General features: G+C 47.3%; 1 protein-coding gene across 2 annotated transcripts in view; it reads right to left on the bottom strand.

The window, feature by feature from the left end:
- slco2b1 (solute carrier organic anion transporter family, member 2B1) overlaps positions 1–21071 on the bottom strand; it is a 21604-nt gene extending 533 nt beyond the window's left edge. The window contains exons 1-16 of one of the 2 annotated variants that reach the window (XM_041052108.1): positions 20995–21071; positions 17358–17468; positions 15208–15335; positions 14417–14554; positions 13892–14054; positions 13575–13799; positions 12414–12512; positions 9995–10125; positions 7436–7523; positions 6800–6964; positions 6506–6695; positions 5851–5995; positions 3822–3982; positions 1706–1770; positions 917–1037; positions 1–11 (exon numbers count right to left, since the gene is read on the bottom strand). The exon at positions 1–11 is cut by the window's left edge and continues 533 nt beyond it. In XM_041052108.1, coding sequence (XP_040908042.1) covers positions 1–11; positions 917–1037; positions 1706–1770; positions 3822–3982; positions 5851–5995; positions 6506–6695; positions 6800–6964; positions 7436–7523; positions 9995–10125; positions 12414–12512; positions 13575–13799; positions 13892–14054; positions 14417–14554; positions 15208–15294 — 1789 coding nt within the window. In that variant the 5' untranslated portion in view covers positions 15295–15335; positions 17358–17468; positions 20995–21071. Of the gene's footprint in view, positions 12–916; positions 1038–1705; positions 1771–3821; positions 3983–5850; positions 5996–6505; positions 6696–6799; positions 6965–7435; positions 7524–9994; positions 10126–12413; positions 12513–13574; positions 13800–13891; positions 14055–14416; positions 14555–15207; positions 15336–17357; positions 17656–20994 lie in introns of those variants that run through there. The other variant, XM_041052107.1, reaches the window with a different exon arrangement.
- Between the last annotated feature and the right edge of the window lie 314 nt (positions 21072–21385).

Here is a 21385-nt window from a genome sequence, read left to right as displayed (position 1 = left end):
GACCCAGAAACCTGCACACACACAAACACAGGTGTGGCTGCATCGTGACAGTGAAACTCCTGGACTTTCTGCCTTCTAAGAAACTGCATCGATTATTTGATTCACTGCAATGAGGCCTGAAATACTGAAATTCATAAATCCATCACGATGTTGTGGATGAAGCAAAGCAAACAGCACGTACACTTTGTGTAACGTTCACTTCCTGATCCAGCACAAATCTACAAACTTGTTTCTGGTAAGTGAACGGTTCAGATTTGACCTGAGCTTTGTGAACATGTTGATGTGTGACACACAGGTGTGACAGGTGAGACACTTCACGCTAATAAGCATCTTTGGATGCTGTGAGTTACGATCTGTGGAGCGTGACGAAAGAAGCACGATGCAAAACAAAACCTGGGCAACGTGCCGCTCCCGGTGTATTTACCTCCGGATGCATTTCAGATCATCAGATAAACTGATAAGTTTACGAAGTTCGCAGGTTTCTGTGAAATAAAAACATGCCTGCTGTGACATGTCCTTGACAGCTCAGGTACAACATGCTGAAGTGCTGCTGCCGTCTAAGGACACACTCTGGACTTCAAAATAAAGTGTATTCCTTACTGTTCCCACACTTTTCACTGACAGATAATATTTCTCAGACTCAGCCTCTGATTCTGGCTCGTACTTTCTCCCCGGTTCATTTCTGTGGTAAAGTGATCAGCAGACGCTGCGAACTTGTTTTCACTTGTCGTAAATTGTGCTGACGTCTGATGAAAACCCTGCAGGTTAAACTGGTTTAATAAAACCGTCGGAGGCCGAGTCTCTGAGACTCACGTTGAACTGACTGACACTGTGAGACGCTGCTTTTCAAACTCGTTCTCTACAGAACATCACTGGTTTAACCTCAGTGTGTTACAGTGGACTGCTGTGGACTCACCTCTGTCTGAAGCGGTCCAGGTTGTAGTAGAGACAGGACGTCTGCTTGTCACACTTTTTGCCCCACAGGATGCAGGTGGTGTCGATGACGCTGCCGTACAACACGGGGCCGGGCATGAACGCTGCACGGAGACAGACGACGGAGGGAAGGTAAAGAAATGTAGGGAATCACTTTCATTAAAGGTTAATCTTCTGGAGAGCAGGAAGCTTAACGGAGGGAACCACACAATGAGCCTGACTCTGATTCATCCTCTGAGGAACATGATATCTCCCTCAGGCTGCTGTCGTTAGCCTCTGCTCCTTTTTCTTTTACATTTCATCAAACTTGTCAGAAGAAAAATCTGATTTTTGAGCATTTATCTGACAAATAATCAAACATGACGTGAACACATGAAGCTCTGATCTCTTCATGCACATTAGCATCCAGCATCGTAGAGTCTGTGGAGCTCTGTGCTGGATGCACGCTAACATCCAGGTGCTCGCTACGCTAATGATGTGAATAAAAACAAACAGCTTCACGCTAAGCTTCAATCATCTCGTTGTGTTCTCGAGCCGTGAGAAAAAGCAGGTGTGGCTGAGACGCCAGTCGTGATGTGATTAATGGAGCTTAGTGTGAGAGCCTTACCTACGTTTTATCATAAACACTAAACCAACAAACACTGAAACACAGGTGAGAGAAACAGATCTGAGATCAGCGAATCAGCGGCAGGCAGCCTTCAGCAGGTCTCTGACCACAGACCACCGCGCTGAGGGACGCGTGTCTCCGAATGACTGATGGACGTCCACTCACCGAGCACTCTGAACAGCATGTACTGAACCCCCACTGCGAAAGACTTGTCCTCTGTGGGCACCGTCCTGCAGCAGAGACACAAACATCACATTCATGGTAAAGGTGGATGCTCCCTGCCTGTGTTTGGTTTGGAGACGTGCTGAAACAGAGCCGAGCGGCAGGAATGCTGATGGCTGATAATTACACCACAATAACGTTCTGAGTCACAGACCTTCAAACCCGGACGTACACACGTCGCTCACACATTTGTTGATTCAGTGCGACGGATTCTTTCTCACTTCTCCTGAATCTTCTGAGAGCATTGGGCTGATTATCAAACGGAGAACAGGTGAGACGGCGGCTGAGCATCACGTGACCGGAGGAAAGTTTTAAACTATTTTTTAAACCATAAATCTCAAATGGGACGAGTGAAAGGAAACCCTGAACGGAGGCGAAGGACACGAACAAATAAAGGAATAAAAGTTCCCTTCCTTCAGACTGCTCCCCTTCCTGACCCACCCTCCTCCCATGACAACGTTTCAATGATCCCAAATGTGTGATGATAGTTTTGTTTGGTCCAGTTTTCTCCTGGAGCCGAGTCAGAGAGATCTGGACATGATGTGAATGCTTTGCAGATGTGAGCCGCTCCTCAGTTTCACTTTGTGCATCAACCCCACACCGAAACACCGAGCGTCTGCAGCACACGTTTACCGAGGCTGAGGAGGACGAGGACGTGTTGGACTCACTGGACGTAAAGACACAGACTGATCACACACGTCCACACTCATGATGGAAACACTGAATTATGGAAGCCGTGTTTTTAAAGCTGCGGCTCCGCTGCCGACGGCGCCTCACACCGTGCTGACCTCCGACAGACGCTAACGCTGAGGATCAAACGTCTAATCACAACAATCAATATCAATCAATAATCAGTGTTTCAGCTCATGTTCAGGTTGGAGCTACAGGTCATCAGCATTCATTAAAAACTGTAGGATTTCTGGTCCAACAACAGCTGATCTCAGATCTGAACTTAAACTTTATTTATAACGGAAGTTATGAAGATTTCAAAGGATTCAGATCTGATCAGTGGACGTGATCCTGTGTGATAACAGCGGTCTCGTTTGGTCCAATGAAATCTGTCTATGTCCGACTCATCAGTTATGAAATGTGTGACTCAGCATGATTGTGAATCAGCGCTACAGAGGAAACGGAAACAACGTGTGTCCTAAACTTTACCTGGTCAAAGGTAAAAAGACGCAGATTAACACGGCGTGACACGTCTCATCTATCACGACGCCAAAGATGCTGAGTCACAGCAGAGGGCTGCTCTGCTTCCTCTGCTCACTGAGGTTGGTAGTTTGAAGACAGACGTGTTCTGTGTGATTCACATGAATTTATTCAATTTGAAAGTAAAAACTGCAAAACAATAAAGTCTACAGAGAGCGAGGGCGTGAGAGTCCACTCTGAAGTCACGGCTGTTCGTGTAAACGTGGTATTTACTCTGTGTGTGTGTGTGTGTGTGTGTGTGTGGTCACTGTGCTGCTGCTGTATTCTGATGTGCGTCACAGCACATGTCAGACTGTGAGACTTTGGTCTTCAGACAGTCAGAGACGTGACATTTCACCATGTTTCTCTCATGGTTACCAACGTTTGTCACAGAGAGGAAACTTCGTGCTCCACCCACCGATGCAACAACGCAAATATTCCCCATCACTACTGAGAGTGTCCAAGATCCCAGCTCATCAGTACCATCAGCTCTGATCAGATCTCTGATCAGATCATTGATCCTCCTGTGACTGATCTCTGATCAGATCATTGATCCTCCTGTGACTGATCTCTGATCAGATCATTGATCCTCCTGTGACTGATCTCTGATCAGATCATTGATCCTCCTGTCAGCAGCTTTCAGTTGTTGTCTCTAATTTCTTCAGCTGTCAGATGAATGAAGTGCAGTAGAAGTGGAGCAGAAGCAGCATAAAACAGAAACACACAGTAAAATAAAGTGTTTCAAATCTGTACTTGAGAACTTTACTTGACTAAATGTGCTTAGTTACTTTCCACCACTGCAAACGTTGCTGCTGGAGCTTTACTGACGTTCACAGGCCACATGCTCCGACTCAGTGTCACATGTTCATACCTGAGTATCATCATGTATGACGGCGTCTGGGAGAAGGAGGCGATGAAGCTGGTGAGACCCAGCAGAACCATGAAGGGACGGAGGAGGTGGGCACACCCGCTGCCACAGGTCCCAGGAGAGGCGTAGCCGAGACCGCCGACACACCGACACTCAGTGTAGTTCTGCAGACACACACACGCTGTCAGGAAACACGCTGAGGAAACGTTGATTTAACAAAGGACATGAGACACAACGGTAAACGGGCAGAGAATGAATGAATGAATGAATCAGCAGCATTCTCTGTGTTCAGCTTCTGGAATATGAGGAGTTTATGCTTTTCCTGGTCACATGTGACAGTGAACTCAAAACAAACCATCTGAGTCAGATCCATGACACGTGAGCCCTGCTGGCTCTGAGCTCTGAGGTACTGTAGGTACTGTAGGTACCAGAACTTCAGAGTACAATTTAAATCCTGTTTTCTCCACGGTTCTGTTTCCTTCCAGCAGGAACCAGTCAGAGTTTTATCAGGACCTGATTCGTACGTTGGAAGCGGCGGGTGTCCAGTTTAAAGCTGCTTTAAAATGAAGAAAAGAAGCTGTGTGAACGTCACAGACACACACAGTTTGTGGGGGAGGATGTGTAACCAGTCGCTGCCCTGACGTGAACTCATCACTTTCACTTCCAGGGAGCAGGTGGGAGGAGAGTGATGCTGAAACCAGGTGAGGAAGACTTTCTCCAGCTGAGTAAACCTCAGTCACTTCCTCTGAAAACGCTTGTTTGATTATTCAGTGTAATCAGAATAATCAGCGTGATTATTAAATCCCTGACTTTACCAGAGAGGTTTCAGATCCGTCAAACATCTGACCAGTCACTCACAGTCCAACATTCAATGTGTGTTTCCTTTTCCTGTTTAGAAATGTAGAACTACTACAAAATAAAAGATGAAGATGAAAACTCCACTGACTGATGATGTGTTTATGTTCTCTGGTGTTATAATGAAAATCAGAAACCGATTTCCTCCTCTCTGCTGCTCAGATTTCAGATTACTCCCCTGATCTGTGAATCATTGTGTTCACAGCCAATGGGCTGCATGTTCCAGCCAGACTCGCCTCATATTGTTCTTTTCACAATAAGATGCCATCGGCTGCCACGTCAGTGACACTGCAAATGTCCTAGGACAGTCTCATGTTCCCTGCGTGTTCACAGGCTCCAGCACAGTAACTGATTGTACATGAACGGACAGAGGACGGCGCCGGTGTCGATGGGACATTACACCGGCCTTAGAAATGTCAAAAATGGACAGACTACAAAACAAAGACATGATATTCATGGAAACACAGTGAGAGACCTGCTGCACAGTTAGATTCCTGATCACTGAGCAGATTTATGGACATTTATCTTTGTCTCCGTTATGAGAAATATTTGGACCCAAACTGAGCAGGTCAGAGTTCAAAGGGTCAAACTTCTTCTACATATTCATCCTCTGCGAAGGATCTGATCACCACACTGAGAACAAACTGACAACAGCCTGATGACACTGATACTCAGCCTCAGCACATTCCTGCTCCTCAGAGGACAAACCACAGCTCCCTGCTCCGACTGTCAGCCTGCTTATTTAAACAGCTAATGTGTGTCCTCAGCTTCAGTCTGCATCTACACATCTCACCGAGAATATTAATCATTATGAACGCTGCCTGTTTTCACTTAGCTCTTCCTCAGAATCTGAAGTAGGAGGACGAGCTATTTGGAATTCTGTCTGTGAGACTGTGAGACAGAGAGACGACCGATTGTGCTTAAACCAGGAGTCGAATTCAGTCTCTGCTGCCTGCAGCTCACAGCGAGACAAAAGGCTTTTCATGAAACCACGTGGTGTGACGTCCACTTTACCCTGAACAGAGAGGAGCTGGCAGCACAGACATACGGAGCTCAGCAGCTCCCAGGCATTTAAACCCACAACATGAAACTGCAGAAAAGTGTCTCAGTCCACACGCGTGAGAAGACGATGTCATGGTTTGAGGATTTCAAAGTAAAATGATAAAGCGAGTCTCACTGTGACTTTGTTGTTGGAGTCCATCACTGAGGCGGTGCAGCCAGCATGACAGGGAGACCTGAACTCCATCCCATCTGAACCACACACCGGGTTAAAGGCGTCCTGAGGACACCGACAGCCAGAACTGCAGGACAACGCAGCAGTGCTGAAAACACACACACACACACACACACACACACACACACACAGAAAACTGGTTTTCCTTCATTCCTTCTCCTTCAGTCATAAAAGCAGTTCCCTTTTATCACAATAGTTTTTTTCTTTGTTAAACAGGAATGTAAATAATAAAAACTGTCACTAACTAAAAGACGCGTTAATTCCATTAATTCCCTGTAAATAATTAGATGAATTCTCTGTGATGACATTAATTCCCACACGGTGATGAAAGCAGATTCCTACAAGCAGCAAAATGAATTCTGTTAGTGATGAAATGTGTTTTGCAGCAGCAGTAAAATCTCTTCCCTCTCAGCTGTCCATGTAATTCCCCGTTAGCTTAGGAACAGGCTAACGTTAGCTCATTGTTTGTGGATCTGGGTTTTGACGCGCGGCCCTTTGTAACATGAGGTTTTCCCACAGTGACAGCTGATCCAGCCCCACAGAAAGACACGTGGAACAGGATCGGGTCGGGTGGTTTGTTGCCTGTCCGACGCAGTACCTGGGCGGAAAGACCCCGGCGACCGTCTGGGTGGGGCAGCCAATGAGCAGCAGCGGTGAGGCGGAGAACACGCAGAGCAGGATGGCGGTGGTGCACAACTTACTGGCACCACTGACCGAAAGATTCAGTCTCCGCATCAGAACTCCACCCAGCACAGTGCCCAGCACCGCCAGTGGGATACCAACTCCTCCTGAAAGAAAGACATGGAGAGGACGGAGGCCTCAGTCACAGCTGATCCAAACTGCTGCGACACATTCCAGGGGACGGATGCCACAGACCCATGTGGACTCTCACCTATCATCATGGTGGAAAAGGAGACGGTCTGGTTGAACTGTCTCTCTATGAACTTGGCCATGAAGGTGGCGAGGCCGGCCAGCAGCGCTGCCAGGTTGACCTGCGCCAGCACCACCAGCAGGTAGATGGGACTCCGCAGTGTCCGCAGAGCGATTCGAGGAAAACCTGAGGGACAGTGGTGGACAGAAAGACACATTAGGACCAATGGATGGAGAATTTCACCCATAAAGGGCAACTTCACCCAAATTACCCCGTCTATAACGTAGCCAGAGCAGGAGCTGTGGTGTAATGTTCCAGGTTTTGAGATGCCAGGACAGGTGTGCGTTTCAGAACAGAGAGAACAACCTTCAGTGTCACTGTGAAACCTGTTCACAGCCACAGAAACAGGGACGCTGTCTCTGGAAAGACATGTTGCTGCTCAGGTTCTGATGCAGTATATTTCAGAGGAAAATAAACCATAAACTCTGCATGGGCACACAGCAGCAATAAAACTGTCAGAAGCTCAGTGTCAGCTGAAACCTTAAAATACAGACACTCTGCTTCTCGCTCTGACCCTTGGTCAGAGTCGATGCCCTGCACTTTCCTCTGCTGCAGCTCCTTCAGACAGGAAAGAGAAGAGGAAAAGAAGACTCTTACTTTTGAGGAACTGAAGGAGGGTGAGCTCCTGGAGCGGGTTCGTCTGTTGCTTAGTGTCCGGTCTGGACTCAATGTCGTCTGCATCGTCCTGCACATATATGGAAACAGAAAATCAGAGCTGGACTGGTTTTTTTTTGTCCTCTGCAGGATTTGAAACCTCTCAGTCTGTAGCTGCTGCTACTTTTAGCGAGTCTGGGGCCCTGCATGCTGCCTCTGACTGTCAGACTCTGGATAGTGGTGTGGCTTGTGTTATGAACTGTTGTAACTGCAGAGGAATTTATCTTTGCATTGAGTGAGATCTCTGGGAAAAGCATGTTGTTTGGTCTAAGTCACTGAACAAAGACAAACACTGAAACTAGGCTGAATGTTTAATCAGATCCTCAGAGGTGGTCTGAGCTGCCCTCCAGATCTTAACCTCCAGGAGGAGAACTCAGCCGGGGGCTGACTGCTGAGCTGAAGCTCCTCGTTTATCTGTTGATTGTTCCAGTGTCTGAAAAAAAATACGGAAACATGTTTGGACTTCAGGTCATTTTCTGTAGCTCTTCTGAACTTCCCAAGCAGCTGTTCATTTCCACATCCAGCTGTTACAGATCAACACGATCCTTCATCTGGAGCGGTCTCTGAGTCCATCTGATGACTCTGAGTCCAGTGTCCCCGCGCTTTTAGCTCTGTGTTTGGTCTCCACCAGCTCCTGAGGGAAATATCTGGCTCCTCCATGTTGACATTAGCAGCTTTAAAGAAGGACCAAGAGCATCAGGACTGAGACGTCCTGCAGGTGTCACTGTTCAAACTGTGAGAAAGACGCTGCTTTAGAAAACATCAGTGGTCGGACGCAGTGAGAGCTCGTTGGGCCTCTGTGCCAGATTAAACTCCCGATGCTGGCTGTTACTGCACAATGCAGTTAGTGTTGCAGCTTCCAGGATATGATGGGAAAATGCATTGTGGATTCTCAGTTGACATTTTTTCTCTATTGATAAGTTATAAACACAACGAGTTACCAGATGGTTCCTGTTAGTGAAAGCCAGGGATGCTGCACTGAGCCGAGAGCGGAGAAGTCTGCTTCAGTTCATGGAGTCGTTCTGGCTCAGCGACAAAAAAACTTTCACTGCCAGTGTTTTTTCAGAGAGCGGCCGTGACTGGTGCCAGGAGGTTGCTCAACACTGCTGATATGATGTCCTGCGTTCAAATAAACACTCCAGAGTCGTAGTGAACATCTGAGCGAAGCCAAACCTCAGAGTAACTTTCTGTTTTAAAATCACTTCTCATGGAGTCAGAGAGTTTTACTGCAACTTCTCAGTCAGGATGCAACAACTGTGGAATCAAAGACTTAATTTTACACTTTAAGGCAGCGTTCAGATCATTGAGAGGTTAAAGTAAAGAAAGTAAACCACAGTCAACCCTCTGGGACCAAACACGGTGGTTAGAAAAATGTGTGGAATTCAGGAAATGGTGTCTTTATCTGACAAAGACACTGGCACCAAAATTCTGTCTGTAGATTCGAGTGTAATCTGAGGATCTGGACTGATTAATCCCATCATGCACATCTGGCTCTCTGATCTCAGCTACACACTGGTCACACAAACACCAGGTCACAGCTGAAGTGTGAAGTGTTAGGTCCTGAATCACAGCACCAACTCTGACCTGTTCACTCAGATATCTGGTGTTTCAAACTGAAAGCTGGCCACAGTTTGCTGGTGTATGTTCTGTGGAAATCTGTTGAGCAATCACTGGATGAAGTGGATCATTTAATTGTTGTGTTTGTTGTGGGGACGGTGCCAAACCACCGAGGCAGTTTGCTGTTCAGGCTCACGCTGCTGGTGCTTCGCCTGCATGTGGGTGAAACCCTCCTCCCCTGTGTGCACTCCCTGCACCGAGGGTCATTAAATCCTGTGGCTGTTACAGTTTGACCTCAGTTGGTCGTTATCACATCAGTGAGTGTGATAAAGATAAGCTGTCATCATCGAGATGCTTGTTTGAAGCAAGCAAACAAACACGTGCAGGAAACCACAGGTTCCACCGACTGTTTCCTGTTTCCTGTTTCCTGTAGATTCTGTTTTCCAATATATTCCAATATAGATTGTATCAATATCTCAGGCATCTCCAACACTACTGCTCTGCGTTTTTATCCTCCACACTCCGGATAATTCCATAACTCTACTGATTCCATCCATCCCACACTGACTGAACCGTTCACCTCAGAGAGAAAACCAATGCTGCATTCAGGTGCAGTCTGTAATCACAGAGTTTCCCAGCAGGAAGTGATCAGCTTTCAGTCGCCGCAGTGAGTTAATGGTTAATTTAACTTGAACTTCTGTGTGTGTGTCATACTGTGATGTCTGCCCATGTCAGGAACAGCACGGACAAATCACCTTTGCTGACCTCCACATACAAATTAAACCAAACCACAGCGGCTGCACGGTAAGAAAACTAGAGTTTAGAGAGGAAATCAAAGTCAAACTGAGCTATGGAAGCCCACACAGGACACACTGAGCGGTCATCTCTGTCTCTGAGCTTCCACTGCAACCTTTACATCAGGAGGAACTTTTTCTCCCATCTCACCTCTTTGGGCATGACTCTGGGGAAGAAGAGGTAAGGCAGCGCTGTGAGGAAGAGGAGGCAGGAGGCCACCAGGAAGCCAAGCCACCAGGCCCCCACCCAGCGCAGGTCTGTGGGCTCCAGCTCGACCTCGTCTGGAGAGAAGAACAGATGAAAAGCAAAGGAAACTCAAATGAAACGATCACAGTAAATTACCGGACAGAACAGAACAGGCAGGTGTGAAAGCCCGAGAACGTGAACGTGTTTTATGTTTCACAACATCAGTCGTTATTCACAAGGCCACAGCTGGAAGCTCAGACGTGTCTGATCAAACAGCTGATGCTGCTGTTTTTACCTCCGGCACCATATGAGGGTAAAAGTTCAGTGTCACATTAGCCCCTACTGGCCCCTGCTGGCCCCCCGCGCTGGCCCCCCTGACAGCGAGGACAGAAACATCTGACCCTGGATTTATAAGGTTCTACACTTTAAAAAACACAACAGTCGGACACAAGCACAACACAACTCTGTTTTAACATCTTCAAACATACGTTGCTTGTACATAATAGATCAGATTGTTCTCTAACCCTCTAATCAGCTGTTGCCAAACTGTACGTCAACATTAAAGCTCCGTGAATAAAACAACATGCCAACTGTTAATGAGTCACTCGACAGCAACGACAATAAAACGCCGGTTTGTGTTCAGAACAAAAGGAGCTTCGTGACAAGACGATCCTTCAGTTCCTTATGACACTTGTATATGTTCACACAGGAATTTGTAGTTCTGCACCTGTTAGAAACCTCACAGCATCTGCTTTACAGGGACGTGGTCATTTCATTTAAAAAAATAAAACCACATAAGTAAAATAAAGCTGCTGTAGCTGTGATCCTGAAATTAAACTTTAACTCTCAAAAAATAATCTGAACAAGTGAAGACTGAACAATGTCCTCACTGTCCACACACACACACACACACACACACACACACACACACACACACACACACACACACACACGTCCTTCTAAACATACATATTACACATGCATGCATAAACACATAGACTCCTGCCTGAATAATGTTTGCACTCACACAGACACACACTCAGTTACACAATCACCTCCTCCCTCCAATCACACACACACACACACACACACACACACACACACACACACACACACACACACACACACACACACACACACACACACACAGGATGAGGAAACTGGATTTTGTTTGAACAGGTCTCAGGAGAAACCTGAGCTCCATTAATCCTGACGGAGTCTGACTTTAACTGAACATCAGCAAACTCTCGCACTGTCGAGTCCTGAGCCTGAAACATGATGAGCTTTGATGAGCTCTGTGATTCCTTTCACTCTGCAGAACATTTCAGGTCAAGGTCCAGACTTAGAGCTGGAACATGTTCCAGAGGTTCTCGGCCTTATTCAGTGATATTCTGCAGCTTCTTTCTGTGGCTAATGTTGGACATGTCTCTGTGTGACTCTCTGTGTGACTCTCTGTGTCTCTACAGCAGCAAATCTGTGTCATAAAAATTTGACCGTGTTCACGAACCTCAGAGTGAACTGAGCTGTTTGATCTTATCTGTCCAACTTCTGAATCCACACCTTTAGGTTTTTTTTTGTCACATTTTGTTGTTCATGAGTAAAAACAACATCTTTAAACATCTTGTCAATATCAAATCCAATTCCAGTTGTGTTTGTTGCTGTGTGTGAAAACCCTGAGGGCTCAGTGCTGCTCCTACACGTCTGTTTCCCACATGAATGACAGGACGTCAGCAGGGTGTTAATTTACTGTTTGCATTAAAGAAACCAGCTGTTAAACAGTCAGTGACTCAGCGCTGAGCGATTCAACGTTCCACCAACATCCAGCTCTGAGCTGTTTGATCTGTTGTGTACCTGAGTGTTTGTTCATCCGTCGTTCTGGGTCGAGCAGGTTCATTTCACACTGTGCTGATTAAATAAGGAACATTGTGTTTCCTCAGAGTTTCAAACACATCCAGGCAGATTTAGGATTGGTCGTGTTTCTATCACGTCTTAAACTTTCACTGAGGTTCTGTTACTGTCCACTGTCCACTGCTGGCACCGATGCACAGCTCGACTAACAATCCATAATAAATCAGCGGCCAAATAACATCCGATGTGTAAAGAAGTCAGGGGAGTGAAAACCTTTCATAGCGTCTGTGTGACGGCAGCATAAACTGTTATTTCCTGTGACTTTAACTGTCAGTTGTCTTTTGCAGCTGTTACTCAGAGACAATGACCAACATTAATCAGCTTTTCACAGTTTTTACTTCACACTTGACCGCCTCATGCAGGAAATGCTCCCTTTCCTTTTAAATAAGTTATAAATGAGTGTGACTTCAGCAAAGAGGAGGAAGTATACAGTACTTCAGTCCAGCTGTGAGCCATCAGCGCAGTGTCTCCTCACCTTTGGATAATCTGTTAAAGTCGACGTAGTAGCGCAGCATGAAGGAGCCAGTGATGAATCCCAAGGCCGGGCCGATGGAGGTCACAGCGAGGAGGATGCCTGCAAAACACGACGAGAATAAAAACTAACAGCTGCTGAGAAACAGAGTCACTGAGGTCCAGTCGTCCTGCTTTCAGCCCTGAAACGGTTCTTTTACTTCATTTAAAGTGGAAAACTCTCTGACTGTCCTAACTGTGGCTCAGCAGACAGACGCTGATGACAGAGACTACACTGCTGATGAACTGAACTTCACTCAAGAAAGACAGAGAGAAAGACAAAAGAAAGACAGAGAGAAAGACAGAAAGAAAGACAGAAAGATCCCTGCTTTTTGTTCTGCCTGAGCAGAGACGACCTTCCACACACATGTGACATATGAGACGTATAAAAACACAGTCACAGTAAATGAGCAGTGCACAGGCGTCGTTAGTCCTGACTTCCTGTGTGTGGATCAGGTTCAGCCTCAGACTCTTTCCATATGTTTGGTATGTGATACCACAGGCTGGTGCGACCCTGCAGGACACGCACATGTAACACGGAGGCTGCAACATTCCTGACAGCGGCCGGGTCACAAGACACAAGCGTGACCTTCTGTTCCTCTTTGATAACGTTGGATTTCAGTCTGGCATCATTAGAATGATCTGAATGATCTGAGCTCCAACACTGTAACGACTGAACCCAGCAACGAAAATATCTGAAACAGGCCCAGATCAGGGTGGAGCTGCCCAGCTGTGCAGGGAGGATCAGCACACACACACAGACACAGACACGCAAACCAGAAAGGTTTGTCCAATCTCCATTTACACTTGTCCTTTCTTGTGTCTCATGTCAGGAACTAACAGCAGTGTAACATACATGAGTCTCATTAATGACCCGTGAGCGACTTCACTCTCCCACCTGTCGGATTTCATTCCACCTTCAAGGACTCTCGGTGTTCTCACTGCCTGTGTCTCCGTCAGCCAATCAGTGACGAGCAGAAGAGCAGGTGTAGGTAAGCTTGGCTCTGACATTCTGGCAAGCTGCGACTTTTCCGGGTCATGGGCTATTTTCTCGAATTAAAATGGTTTTAATGAACCTGCACCCTGGTAGAAAGCACACACATCACCGTTCCCTCAGCAGGCTTACCGAGGTACAGCGGCGAGTTCTTCTTGCTGGCGTAGTCGTCGATGTAGGAGATGCCGAAGGGCTGGATGGGGACGGCTCCGATACCCAGCAGCAGCTGACCCAGCAGCAGCAGAGGGTACACGCCCTGCTGGGCGCGGCTGTCCTGCTGGGCGCACGTCTGATCGGCCGAGGAGGACGTGAGAGGGCTTTCTGACTGGCAGAGGCCCGAGCTGTTATCGCTGGAGGCTGATGGGAAAAAGAAGGGAAGGTGAGGTTAATACATAATGTCCTTCAGTCCAGTCACAAGAATTTGTGTGTGTGTGTGTGTGTTATCTCACAGCTGATGCGGTCGGTGTACTCGTACAGTCCACTCAAGAAGTGCGGCAGTGCCATCAGCAGCGAGGCGAGGCAGGCCAGCAGAGCTCCGCCGCCGATGAACCGTGGGCGGTGGACGCGACTGCCAAAGAAACTCACAAAGATGATGAGGACGGTGTTCCCCACCTGGACACAGAGACACAGGGACACAGAGGGATGATGTAAAGCAATGCTTTACTGTCAGGGGTCAGTCTGTGTGGATGATGCTCCTTTGATAGTGAAAGACAGAAGACGGAGCAGCATCCACAGATCGGATCCGTCCACATGTGTCCTACAAGCAGCTGAAGACGACCCTGTGACCACAGATTTCTGAAGCAGGCTTTGATCCAAATGAAGCCACATACACATGCATGTGGTCAGTACATAGTCTGTCTGAGCAGCTGGAAATGGAAATTCACTTCAAAATTACAAATTGACACTATCAAAAAAAATCCCCTTGCAAACAGTAAGTGCACTGATTTCAGAACAAACTGCAGAGTGTCTCCGACCTCGTTGAAGGCTGCCAGGAGCCCTGACTTCTGGCTGGAGAGGCCGTAACGTCTCTCGATGGTGGAGATGGAGCTCTTCATGTAGCCCGACACCAGGAGCTGCGCCAGCTGCAGCAAACTGTGGCAAAACACAAAGAACTGCAGAAAGAAGGAAGGAGGAGGAAGGCCAGAAAAGGGTGGGGGGGGGGGTGGGGGGGCAGAAAGTTGGGTAAGGAGGCAGGAGAGGAGGACAGGGGGTCAATAAAGGGACTCATCATGGCCGTGGGGTTCGATCATCTGCAGGTTTTCACTGAGTTCAAATCATCAAATCTCCATTCTACAAACTTCTTTTCAGAGCAATGAAGTAACAACAGCAACAATCAGAGACGGACGCCTGAAAAGTGAAAGTGCGTGAACTCATCAGTTATGTGATCTGCTGTTTTGAGGGGAAATGTTTACCAGGAGAACAATACCAGGACGGCCTCAGGATGTGAAGCGTCTCCACAGACGAGAGAAATCTGCTCAGCGGAGCACGGATTTCCACGAAAGCAAGAAAACCTGGAGAACAGCAGCTCCCACAGATCCCAGAGTCCTGACGGCTGCAGCTGGCTTTGCTTTTAGCTAATGTGCTGGTTACCACTACTGCACCTGTCACATCTGCAGTGACTCACCTGAGTCAGGACACTGAAGCAGCTGTTACTCTCAGCACACGTGGTGTCTCGGTGTCATGGACTCTCAGGCACACGCACCTTAAACTAAACTAAACTGTGTGTGATTCAGCGTTTCTGTCTGGATGTGAAGCACAGACAAACCTTGATGCTGTTGAAGAGACTCTGCTGCCGAGCAGAAGGTCGTGACCCCGCGGGGTCAGAGTTCACGTTGGGGTCGTTGGCTCCCATGATGATTTCTACCACACGTAGAGTGAAGAGCTGAACGAAGCCTGAAACACACACACACACACACACGGTATGTCACAGGCTGATATCACACACAGTGTTTGCTGCAGTCAGAAACATGGCTGTTCAGATCCTACTGCTCCAACACAATAACTTTAATAACATGAACACACACTGCTGATCGCACACACTCACGTCGGAGTCGTCCTGTACAAACATGGCTACAGGATCGCTGAGCACGTTAAAGAAACAAAGAGAGAGAGAGAGAGAGAGAGAGAGAGAGAGAGAGAGAGAGAGAGAGAGAGAGGGAAAGAGGGAGTCGCCTGAGCTCTGGACAAAAGCCAAGAGGAAAATCAGTGCAGCATCAGCCAGGGGGAGAAAAACAAGACGCAGAGACAGGACAGCTTTCATGAAGGTCTGACACACACATAAACTTTAATAACCAACAGAGCAGCAACAGTAATGTGTCGCGCTGTGAGTGTGTGTGAGATCCCACTGGCTTCAGATCCACCTCAGTTCAGTTCTGATGCAGTGGATAAACGTTTCACACCACACTGCATCTGTCAGCAGACACAAGAACATTTCAGTGTTTGCTTTCATTCCTCCTTTATCAGCTGTATTTTACTATAGTCATTCATTATCTGTTTATACAGCAGCAAAGGAAAACAACAGCATACCTGAGAGTTTGTTCTCTCCAAAGACCAAGGCCCTGATCTCATGTTGTCAGAAATAACTGGGACCATGAAAAGGAAAGAAAACAATGGAACAGACAGAGAAAGAAAGAGGTGGCAATTATCCTCAGAGGAGCAGGAAGGAAGCAGCTTCTTATCTTCAGAGGAAAACAAAGTGGACAAACCAGCCTCCGACCCGCAGATCAGCAGCCGAGGATCAGAGACGTGACACATCTTCTGGAGTTTGTATTTGCACTTCAACAAACTTGCCAACCATGTTTACTGTGCTGTTTGTTTACATGAGTAACTATACCCAGACTGATAATCCTGCCTGGGCTGCTGCGATTTACAGGGAGTCGCTGGCAGATCCAGGTGTTGGCTGAACATGTTATGTCTTATGTTCATCACTTAATAATTCTGAATGATTTCACATTGAGAGGAAGGTAGCTGTGTTTGTTTTAGGCTTTGGTCCTGTTAAAATATCACATCGGTGAAGTGCACCTCTATGTACAAGTCAGAGGGAAAATGGGGGCAACTGTCATTTATCTTTTCCAAAGCTCAGGAGAGGCGTCCTCGTCGTTCACTTCTTCAAACCCGTCACCTCATTCAGTCACAATCAAAATCAGCAGCAAAGACGTAAAGTTTAAGAACGATGGAGTCACTACACATCGATGTTCTTCAGCCAGATCAGGCCAAGAGGAGAGAGCATGGGGGGAGAGGGGGGAGAAGCAGCGCTTCACTCCACGACCAATGATGGAGAAAACAGAGAGCTGTGAGGACACGTCCACTGTCTCATGCTGACTTTGAGCTTCTTTAGTATCTTTTTCATTCTCTTTAAGTCATTTAATTCGTCCAACAGTGATCTGAGAGGCTCCGTTAGCCTGTGGACTTTATCCTCAGAGCCCACAATATCCCATAAACCTGACTGTGTGTGTGTGTGTGTGTCTGACAGCTGCTCAGCTCTGCTTGGTCCAGCTCCAGCGTGGCCACAGTTCACTGTGACATACTGAGCGACTGCTCCACAAAGTAAAGGCATTAAGAAGCAACTGTCAGCGTTCAGTCGCTGTGCTGATAAGGAACCAGCGGTGTTTGGAAAGTATTTCTCTCTGGAATGCAGCGAGTTACACCAGAGCTATAATTAAGTGAAGCACTTCAGTGAATGTACTTTCCAACAATGGGTTTTTCTGACCAACAAACAGCAGCGCACTCAATGAATCCTCTCATTTTACTTCACTTTTTCCTCACACTCGTGTTCAAGTTTGAAAAGTGAGAGAACCGGCAAATTTTCTGGTTTTAGACACCAGCTCTACTGAAGCAGGAAAGTTTAACTTTACTCCCAGGAAAAGCTGGACATGTCCCAGAGACGGGAGACAGAAAGGATTTGTTTAGACTCACTGTGAAAGCAGCGGCTCAGGTCCGTGTCTTTGCTTCCTCCTCACACTTTGCTGCAGCTCAGATTCTCTCGTGGTGTTTACTCAGTCGTCCAGCCCTTTGAGCATGCTCACTCTGACAGGGAGAGAGAGAAAGGAAGGAACTGGAATTTGAAGGAATTCGACCAAAAAAGAAAGAAGAAAGAAAGACAGAAAGAGAGAAAGAAAGAGAAAGGGAGTGAGCTTCAGGAATGTCCCATGTGTATAATCTTACAGCCCATAAACAGAAGAACTAACAGGATTCAAACAAGTTTCCCGAACAAACTCTGCCTCAGAACGGCTCAAAGTTCTCAAGGCACCAACTGTTTCTCTCTCTCTTTCTCCTGTTACTTTCTCTTTCACCTTTTACGGTGACAGACACTGTTCATACATTAACACAGATCATGTGTTTTCAGAGTGTGACTACACTGCAGTATAACACTTAGGCCCAGACTGGAATATTTCAACACGTATTTGATGGACAGCCATGACACTTTGATATTCATGGTCCCCAGAGGATGATTTGGAATGATTCTCTGGCTTTTCTTTTGAATATTTGCTCTAAAACGAAACATTCACACGTAAACAGACGGGGTCATGGGTGGCCGAGGTTCACTGATGCACGGGTGGGGGGGCAAAGGCTGGCCCGCGTGCTCAGATCCAACAGACGAGCTACTGTTACTCAAACTGCTGAAGAAGTTAATGCTGGTTCTGATAGAAAGGTGTCAGAACACAGTGTACGGGGCGGCACAGCCTCAGCCCAGTCAGGGCGCCCACGCTGACCCCGGTGTGCCGCCGACAGCGCCAACGATGGGCGCATGAGCATCAGAACTGGACCACGGAGCAATGGAAGAAGGTGGCCTGGTCTGATGATTCATGATGGCCGGGTGCGTGTGTGTCGCGTACCTGGGGAACACACGGCACCAAACGAGTACAAAACACCTGACGTAACTAAAAAGGACCAATTCACCATTTCTCAGCCACTGAATCACCATTTTTCATCTGAAACATGTGGGGGAGGGGCTGCCCAGCGAGGCGCCCGGGAAGCTGGGGTGGATCGGTGCCTTGCTCAGGGGCACCACAGCCATGGTCACAGAGACAGGGGAGGCGCGTCTCCTTCACCACCACCGCATTCGTTTTTTTGCACTTGGTCGAGGGATCGAACCCACGACCCTCCGATCTCAGGCCGGTCCAAAGTCCAAAGCCGCACTCTTAACTTGCTGCCCACGGCCGTCCCCATAATTTGGCCAGTCCTTAGTGTTGTAACTGTAAAACTGTAAAATGAGACAGATGTCGTCATCACACTCAGCCACCACGTGTTTGCCTGCTCTCATTTACTCAGCTTCCTGTTTGTGTTTGTCTCACTTTTTTTCACACTTCCTGTTGTTATCCACTTATGACTGTATGTTGTCTGATTTGAACTGTTTTTACTGCTTCTGGTTCGTACGTCTAGCTCACAGGTGTGATTTCCAGGGGGGACGTCCCACCACCTGTGTCCTGTGACCGTGTAGCTTCTGCAGTCCGGCCGACCTTACTGCTGCACGTTGTGGTGACTGTGTGATTGTTTCACCTGTAAAACATCAGAAAGGAATGAAAGACGTCATCAGAGTTTCCTTCAGTCTGCTGTCACTCAGCACAGGGACAGGGACAGGGACAGGGACAGAGCCGTGTGGGATCCACAGGGATTAACAGACTCACTGCTGCAGCTGTAAACAACAACAACAACAACAGACTCAGGTCCACATCACTGCTGCTGTAAACTGATCATTCAAATCACCACCTGATGGAAGTATTGATAATGTTCATCATGAAACTGACAGAGCAGTCATGTGACCAGCAGGTGGCGCCCCACACCAGTTTCTATCACCTGTGACAGATTCCCCTGCATGTCAGAAAAGACTGAGGTGGAAAGTAACTGCGTACTTTTACTCAAGTATTGTACAAAGTATGAAACACAGTTTGGAAGTTTTGTACTTTGAGCCACTTCATCATTTCATTGCCTTGAGCCTCTGTGTTCTTCCTGGGAAACAGGGCCCAGCTCTTTCTTCCTTCTCAGGAAACAGCATCTGTCTTTATCAGGAAATAATGTACCTGTGAAGGAATGTACTAGTGTTTCTTATCCCAAGAGTCTGGGATCGGAACGAGAGACAGAAAGTGAAAACAAAATTCTTTGACAGTCAACCTGAAAGTTTCAGACTGTCCCAGTGGACTCCAGTCAGCTGTTAATCAGGAGCACCGAGATAAAACTAACCCAGTCTAACAGTTCTGCAGCAAATCCTCCGTCATGAAGGCTGGAAGCTTCACCTTGTGTTGAACAGTGTAAGCTGGGTGTACCTGTTCAGCTGGACACAGTGTTTAGTGACTTATGTGACCTCTTCATGTTTGTTCTGTACGGACCCTGAAGGGACTCACTGTGTTTGCTTGGTCACAAACTCAGAGTCAGTTTCAACTGTTGCATTCTGGGAGCTCAGGGGACTGCACGGCCTCCTAATGGTCCAACAGTTTCATCAGTGTGTGATCCAGTTACCACAGCAGCCACTAACGAGTGTTAATCATCATCATTAATGAGCTCCGCTGTGAGCCGCTTCCTAACCAAACACTTATCAACAGTTTCCGATGGTAATTAGCCCTGAGGGAGCAAAGACAGAGGCCAAGTCACCGAGCTTCATCACAGGAAACTCTTCTGGGATCAGGCTCCTGGGATCTACATGGACTCGCTTCAACAACAACACATGATGAACCTCTGGCTGCTGAGAAACTGGCCCACACTGCAGCGAACAGGAAAAAGATCTGGAAACAGAAAAGGACAAAAGTGAAACTCACCAAAAACAGGAAGCAGCGGTACAGGTGGATTTTCCTGCTTCCAGTCTTTGTGCGAAGTTAGGCTGATCGTGTTCTGGACCCACAGACACGAAAAATAAGGTCTAAAGAAAGTGTGAAGCTCACTCTACAGGCCGGAGTTTCTCCAGAGACACGGAGCGGCTCCCTGTCCGTCGGCCCCTGAATGCCTCACTGCAGGTTTAATTCTATTTACCTGCTGGTCACTGAGACACCTGGGAGCTCTGAGGCCTCCAGGACACTGATTACAGCCCAATAACAACACAGGTATACACGGGCCTGGGTGGTCTATGGTACAAAGACACATATTATACAGACACAGGTAAGAGAGCAAACACCTAAAAAGAGAATCTGTCCACTTCCTGTACCCACTTATTCCATTATAGGGTCACAGGTTGTGAAGAGGGTCTTCGTATAAACCAGGTGGGGCAGGCAGAGATGGAAAACCTCTGCAAACTCTAAAACTACAAACTACTGAGTCCATCTTTCTGTGATGTTCCACATCATACAACTGTGGTTCACACAAACAAAGTTGTGGATGTTGTGTGGTATAAAAGTTGTTGAATCCTCAGAGTCCGAGTGTTGTCTGAATGTTGTCTGAATGTCTAAACCCCTCTGGGGAGAGTGTGAGCCAGCTGCTGGGAGGGAGGGGAGGTCGCTTAGCTCCCTCGGCCTCATGCTTCTAATTAACAAACTGTCTCTGTAACAACAGCAGAACAACAAAAACACAAGTGGTGAAACAGTGAGGTCATATTCACATTACATCACTCCCCAACCCATCATACCTTTGTGTTTGACCTTTAATCCAAACCAAGTTCAACCTGTTTCTGCTGTGCACAGAACATTTCACATCTCTGTGGCCAAACCTTTCAGCTTTGAATCTCCTGTGAACACAGAGCAGTGGCAAACACTTAGAAACAGAGTCAGGCCTGAGACAGACTCAAACACAGACTCAGGCAAGACCAGCTCAGAGCAGCCAGGTGGAGAGAGGACACGTCGAGGTGGACGGGTTTAACAGAGGGACAGGTTTTAGAGAGATGCATGTAAATGAGAAAGACCATGATCTCAAGATGAGGAAAAAGAGAAACAGATGGAGACTCTGAGAGAGAGAGAGACAGGAACCGTCCATAACAGAGAACAGACCCCAGAGGAATCAGGAGGAGATAGGACACAATC

Source organism: Toxotes jaculatrix, chromosome 12, assembly GCF_017976425.1.
Source record: "Toxotes jaculatrix isolate fToxJac2 chromosome 12, fToxJac2.pri, whole genome shotgun sequence".
NCBI classification, from domain to species: Eukaryota; Metazoa; Chordata; class Actinopteri; family Toxotidae; genus Toxotes; species Toxotes jaculatrix.
Note: the sequence above shows the minus strand (reverse complement) of the source record. Positions and strands in the feature narration are given on the sequence as shown.